This window comes from Podospora anserina, chromosome 2 (assembly GCF_000226545.1).
Source record: "Podospora anserina S mat+ genomic DNA chromosome 2, supercontig 2".
NCBI classification, from domain to species: domain Eukaryota; kingdom Fungi; phylum Ascomycota; class Sordariomycetes; order Sordariales; family Podosporaceae; genus Podospora; species Podospora anserina.
The window spans coordinates 613,342-620,696 of NW_001914858.1; the positions used below are offsets into that span (position 1 = coordinate 613,342).

The 7,355-nt window shown below is 54.8% G+C and overlaps 1 protein-coding gene across 1 annotated transcript; it reads right to left on the reverse strand.

Annotated features, from left to right (window-relative positions):
• Positions 1–2: 2 nt before the first annotated feature.
• PODANS_2_1500 (uncharacterized protein) lies at positions 3–1,544 on the reverse strand (the record flags this gene model as incomplete). The annotated part of the gene is made up of 1 exon (XM_001910860.1): positions 3–1,544. A coding segment is annotated over one exon (1,542 nt), but the record flags the coding sequence as incomplete, so codon positions are not given.
• Positions 1,545–7,355: the final 5,811 nt, after the last annotated feature.

Here is a 7,355-nt window from a genome sequence, read left to right on the forward strand (position 1 = left end):
AAGCTCCCATCCTCCTCCCCCCCAAACCTGACCTGCCCCTCCCTCCCCAACGCCGCCCCCTCTAGATGCTTAGCCACATGCTCCATCCTCTGATCCCCACGCTCCGGGCCCCTAAACTCCCCCACCTTACACCCCTTGACAGGACACCTCATAACCTCAGGAAGCTTACACCTCTCCCTCTTTCCCCTCTCCTGCAGCTCCCTCAACCTCCCCTCCCACCCGGCCATCTCCTCCTTCTCCCCCGGCGTCAACACCCCCCCTTTATTCGCCCTCCCGGCACAAAGTTTCTTCGCCCCAGCAGGCATGTGCATCCTCTTCAGGTGCTGGGTGTACAAATCCTTGCGATTGAAAATCGCCCCATTCGGCAGACGACAACCGCCATTGTTCGTCTTGGCGCACACACCCTCTGTGCAGAGCCAGTAGTCCAGCAGCAGGTGCTGCGTGATGACGTGACGCTTCCATTCGTTCTTGGCCGCAAAGGTCGCTTCGCAGCCGGCAAAGTGGAACACGCAAGTGAAGGGGCGGGTGTGCTGCTTCTTGACGTGGGCGTCAAAGTCGGTGCGGTCGGGAAAGTCGGTTCGGTTGCAGTCGGGGCATTTGAAGGATACCGAGGAGGGAGCCAAGGGGTTGATCCGGCGTGGGGAGGGTTTGGGGAGCCGCTGCTGCTTGGGCGGTTGTTGTTGTTGTTGTTGTTGAGGCTGGGGGGGCCAGACTTGGGTTGGGATGCGTTGTTGTTGGATGATGGGAGCGGGATGGTTGTTGTTGTTGAGTTTGGTTTTCTTGGCAGGGCGGTGCTCGTCTTCAGAGCCAGAGTCGGAATGGCGTTTGGGGGTTGGGGGGAGGGAAGACTCCTCGGAAGAGGAGTCGCTGTCGTGGTCGAGTTCCCGCTTAAGGGGAGAAGAGTAAGAAGTAGAAGCCTGGATCTCCTCCTTGATCATGGGCATGTCCTCGGCCGGACTGGCAAGACGAGTAAAGTCGGAGCCGACGGTGTTTTGGTTGGTGCTCATGTCGCACTGGGTGGATGTGTAGCTCGGCTCAAAGAACATGCCCTGGCTGTAGTCCATGTCGTTGTCGTTGTAGAGCGAGTTCATGCCGCCGTCAGTCCAAGCCCCGTAGCTCGGCATCATGCCCGAGCCCGTGAACCTGATGATGGCGTCGTGAGTGCTCGAGAAGTCGTCAAACTGCCCTGGCATGGGTGAGAAGACAGATGGGACCTCAGGGGGCGTCGTGGGATACTCGTAGAAAGATTCAGTCTCAGCACCGGGGCTCGGGGCGCTGCCCGAGGCGGAGGACAGCTCGTGGGAAGACATGGGACTGGCAAATCGTTGTTGCGTCGGTGGTGGAACAGCGGAAACGCCCATGCTCGTAAAGTATGTCTTGGAGTGGGTGTCGTTCAGGAACCGCTGAGTGGTGGCGGAGAGGATAGGGTCGATGTAAAGGTTATCCTCAGTCTGTGTCGCAGCCAAGTCTTGGATAGGAACGTCGATGTTCGCATATCCAAAGCTCGAAGTGCTGCTGAAGATGGTTGAGAAGTGGCCAGCCATCTTGAATGGTGATGAGGGAAAGAGAGGTGGTCGATGTTGGGGCAGAAAGCGTCAAAGACACAAACGTACGGCAAGCCAGAGCTGTATAGCCTCAAGCTTGAAGAGCCAACATGGGAGGGTGCGAGTAGTTATGTGCGGTGCTGTCTGAAGGATCCAGCAAAGGAAAATGGAAATGAGGTCGCGGTGCTGGTCGAGGTATGGGTGGCACGTGAAGACGCAGTGAACAAAAGATGCAACAGCGGATCCTGGACTTGAGACCCACGCACCGTAATATAAAAAGGCGAGGGGGACTTATGCTGCATAGCTCGATGTGGCGATGATCAAGAACAGACCACGAAGAGCGGGAGCAGCTTGGATCAAATATGAAGAAGACAAAAGGTACGAACCACATGGAGACAAGGGCAGTGACCGCGTTTCCATCTTGGTGTGCCATGTTCGGGAGAGCGCGCCAGAGCTGGCGGTTCTTCTGCTGCTCCCCACTTGTGCCCAAGCCCACCACTCTCTAAGCTCATCGCCAGAGGGGAAGGACGCTCCCCCCTTCGTGGCTCGCTGCTCGGGGAGAATGCGGCTCTGCTGTGGGCCCAGGATGTACTCCTACAGCCTAAGCACAGCATCTGGGTACAAGAGGGTTCTGCCAAGTAGCCAAGGTGGTAGCGAAAAGGCCCTGGCTCACAGGAGGGGGGGCTGAGGCCAGGTTCCCAGGCCACCCCTGCCCGATTTCGCGGCAGGGGGGCGGACGGGGTTGGCAACAATCTCTTGAGAAGCGCTAGAAGGGTGTTGTGAGCCGTCGTCTTTGAGCGCTGCGCCTCAGGCTTGCTTGCTTTCTGAACAAGAGGTGAGTTGTATACGGGACAAGTCTGAAATGTACAGCGCACAGGGTACATGATACCTACAGAGGAAGCGCGCGAGATGTCGAAACAGACGCGGGAGCTGTTTCCAGTGAGAGTTCGTTTACTTTGCATGCCCGGTTCTCCCGCCGAGCACTCTCGGGGCTTCACAGCAGAGGCCAGTCGCTCGGGTATCTGATATGTCACAAGCGGGGGCCGAGTCAATGGCGCGAACATGAACAGCAAGGTACATACCCCAGACTGCAGACTGCCCTGGAGCGCGGACGGGTTGTGGGCGAGAGCGATGGTTCGCGGACAGCTCTTGATGATATCGACACCCTCCCACAGACACCTCCCCTGGTCGAGCAAAATCCCCCCCCCCCCCCCCTAATTCCCAACCCGACAAGAGGAGACGGCAGATGACGGGATGACCAAATTTGAGGCTCTTTTGTGCTTCTACTTGCTTGTATTCGTCGTCCTGCTTCCCCGGACGGCGGCGTGATTCGTGGCTCCCGATGAAAGTGGCATTTGCCCATTTCCGATCAGAGTGGGCGCCACAAGGTCGATTTACTTCCTGCATGAGCATATGTCAGTCACGTCAGTCAGGAAAGAAGAAAAAGCTGAAAAAATCAATTCATCATGATGTTTGGTTTGCTGTGCTTGTTGGTGATTTGGGAGGTGGTCGGTGCACTTAGGATTACCGCTAAAACAGACGCTAAGAAGCTGTCCGTTTCTCCCCAGACTGAGGTGCCCCACTGGATCCAGTGAGTGGCCCAGGGACCCAAACGCTCAAATCCTTATTAACCCTTGGCCTTGGCGGCTGTCTTCGTTTCCATCTTTCTTGGCGGGGCTTCCGTCTCTTCTTGATGCTTGAGATGAATTCCATCGTTGACAGTCGACTGTCGTGTCGTGTCGTGTCGTGTCATCTCGGGCACATCTGACATCTCGCTAGTTTCTGTCACGTTCACCAAAACAGCCCAAGCATGCAGGGCATCCAAGGGCGACAACACACTGCGATCGATTTCCTCACCAGGACATGACAGACAGCAGACGGGAGAGAAAAAGAAGGGTTGCAACCGCGGACGTGGCAGACGTCCGGAAAAGGTGGGGTTCTACGCCCAGCTTCTGAGCATCTTCCCCTCTGGTCTCAACCATGGCCGCTCTGATTGGGCCCTTTGCGTCGCCGGTCAGAATGGAATCTCTCTTTCCCGTCTTCAAACCCAGCGCCCTGGGCTCGCCTCTGTCTTGGGCTCTGACCCTTCCCGTCCCTCTCTGATATGCCGTCGTTCGTCAACAAATCACACCTCCACCGCCATTTCAACCTCAGAGTAGGGTGATATTGTAATTTCTGATGCAAAAGACTTCACATCTGGACAGTCACATGTTTCTGCGCCGGCCAGTGATTAGCAGAAATCTCTGTCGGGCCCAGTCTTCCCCTGCCCGCCCGCCGTCCTCCCGCAGCTTTCGCCTCCTCGCTCTTGTCTTCAACTCGTCCCGGCGGCAGCAGCGTGGCTGTCAGACTTGTCGCGGGCCCGGGGGATCGACGGCCAATCAGCATGACACCCCAGAGAGCAAGCAAGTCAAGCAACAAGCAAAGCCTATTCTCGTCTTGGGGGCCAGAAATCTTGGGAAGGACCCAGCCCCACGGTCAGAGACCGCCCTAGTCGACGTTTCTCTTTGCCGGCGACGGGCCTCAATGACGACTACCTATCGGTCTCTGTAAACGGCAAATGGCCGTCGGTCGAGCTTTTAGCCTCTTGACCGGCGATAGAACACGGAGCGGTCAGAGACGCATGAGCTTAATTGGCCCGACACCCGTCACAATGTCACGATAGCAAATCGACACTGGTAAGACTGCCGCTGCGACACTGGAGGGGGAAGCCTGGCAAGGCGACGGTGGTGGTGACGGTGCTTGTGGTCGCCTTGTTCTTTGCATGCACCCCGCCGTGTAACTCCAACTGATCAGCCAAACACTTCCGAGGGAACAACTTCACCAACTGGCGACACCCCGTTGCCAAGAGATCATCAGCAATGACAAAAACCAAAAAGACAAAACGGTCAAGAAGCTACGTCTCACATGGGTTGTTGACCTTGGCCGCCACGACGGGCCTCCTTTCACAAATGACAATCGAAGCTGGACAGACACCTCTACCACACACCTAGATCCGGCCCATTGGTCTCGTGATGAAAAGCGCCCGTCTAGGCGCGACCGACATTCTTCCATCTAGGCAAGGCCCTCCGCGAATCTGACCAACCCATCCGTCCTGATGGCGTCCCTTTGATCGGATATGGGGGGGCCTGCGTCAATGCCGTATGAAACAAACAACTAAAAAGAGCAGACCAAGGGCGCAGCAGGGGTTGGCTCTTGCATAGACTTCCACTTTCCAGAACGAATGGCGAGTCTCCATAACGTCATGGCCGCGTCCATGTCGACCTCGAGATCTCTTCAGATGTTGAGAGATCAGACGGAGCGCCCTTGGCTCCAGCCCAGTCGAAACGCATATGCAAGCCCGATGTAAACATGCCAATTACACTCTCATGAGCTACACCATCCTGCCATGGGTCTTATGGCTGTTCTACCCCTGAGGGTTTACCCCTGCATCTGGAGATCTCAGACTTCAAGAGTCTCTTGGGAGAGTGGCCGGGCCAGCCACCCTACATCATGGTGAATTCCAAATTCATGGCGGTTCGCTCAAAATAGGTTATCTGGGCCGGCTGTGAACTCACTGCCATCTCTGTTTGGTGTCGGTATCCCAACTGGGTGTCTTCATCGGGCAAAGGGCTTCCTTACACTCCCAACCGACGAGGCAAAGATATCAGAGCCCTAGATGATACTTCTAATCTGGTGACCGGGATTTTGTTATTTGCCCGTCTTTCGGTTTAGATGCAAGCCAAGTGCCTTGCCAAATCGATGGGGAAAGTGGTGAAGATTCCGAGAGCAGGCACAGAAAGACACAATCCATTCTGAATAGCAATCACCTGTCACTCTTCTACCAGCTGTAAATGGACACGAATGGGTCAACAGAGCCCACAACATCCTACCTCTGTCTATAATTCGCAGCCTTGACGCCAAGTACACGATGGACGAGGTCATCTTAGGAGGCCCAACGTCCCCGTCCCCGTGCGTACACCATCAACCCTCGTGTCAAAGTGGTAACGAGGCCTGACCACCACCATTCCACAAAGGCCATCTTCGTATGCTCATCTTGACGCCTACAAGAACAAAACTATCTACTCAATGGAATTGGCTTGCGATGTTCCAACTTTGCCACCGCCATAGGCATAGGCTCTTAAGCGCGAGGACGGGGGATGCCGAATTAGACGCCTACTCAACCATCCCCAAGGTCTTTTCTCCCTGCCTCTTCATTGATCAGGTGAAGTTTAAACGCCGTGGATGACGCAGTATGCAGCGTCCAGACGATTTGCCACCACCAGCTGAGGTCAAGAGCCGCGAAAAGGTTGTTCTAGTCGGGGGATGCATCGTGTAATGCTCAAGGCTGGTCTACACCGAACACCAGAAAGAGATGTAAACAACATCCCGACCTCCCCATCTTCCTACTAACTTCGCCTCGCAAAGCTCTTGGCCTGCTTTGGCGCCGACAAAGACCTAGGATGCATGAGAATCGCCACCACAAAGTTCATTGACGAGAATATCCTCAGACAAAACACATCCACACCGCATGGAAAGCCTGAGTTGTGAGGTGAGACTGAAGTAACCATCTACAATGAGGGATGTATCATTCTGGACACCAGAACGCACGTGTGGATGATCAATGTGGGTGGGAGGTGGTCCTAAACGAGGGTGCGAAGGGCAGTAACGCCATGATGGATGGATGGATGCTCTGGATAGGTAGGTACGTATAGACCTGCCATAGGGACGACAGTTCTCCGGCCGAGAATCTCGGATCTTGCCTGCAATTTACACACACGCACACACACACACACACACACACACACACAACCTCCTGGGAGAACATGCAGGATCAGACCTCATCTCAGGAAGATCTGTTGTCAACACAGACCTGTCGGGACCACAGGCGGCGATGAGGATCATCAGTCGAGTTATGGCCAGGTCTTCAAAGCTGGCACTCATTATTTGGATTCATCTTGACCCATCATGGCTACCTATCCGTCCGTCATCAATTCAACACCATCCCACATCCATCCCGATCCCGGCATCAGATACCACTCCCTCCAAAGGCACCGAAACGAAGCAGCCTATCACATCGTCCGACTATGTGCCCATTGACTATCTTCCACATGCGGGCTGTCCCTTCGCGCTATCAAGCCACCGGTTCACAAAAAGACCCTCGAAATACGAAGAAAAGGGCACTAGGGAACGCCACAAAAACGTCGCTGTCCAAAAGATACCAATCCAGCACGGCAAGATCTTGCCGACCTGAACAATGACCAGGTTTGACCGCACGGTCACACCCACTCGAAGAATCCTTTGCTGTAATCATTGAACCATGAATCAATCAACCACACCAAGGCCAACATGGCATCGAAGACGAGCAACCATCAGAATGAGCATCAAGACATTATATCTTGAATGGGACCAGAAACTCATGCGGCTATACGCCACCACATTCGCAAACAGAAGAAGATCGGCAGGATAATACCGAACGATCAAGAAGATCCATCCATCTGGGCTATCTGGTGTGGCTGGGCCAGCTGAAAGGTGCATGTCAAAAGCTGCAAGTTCAACACATGCCTAGGTGAGTAGGATCACCTGCTCACTCACCCGCGAGTCATGATCGCAGTCTCTACAATCACACAGAACAAAAGGAATTGAATTGCTTGGAAACACCCTCGAGCACCCCCAATCGTTGGTACCGGACCGGATCTACCGAGCATTATCGAACACAGCTCAGGCTCCGTTTCTCTCGGCGCTCATCACGACATCCCCCAGGGCACGTAACATCGCCTGCAATTTGCCCAAACCTGACCCTTTTTACACTCGGGGGCAATAGCTCAGGGCAAA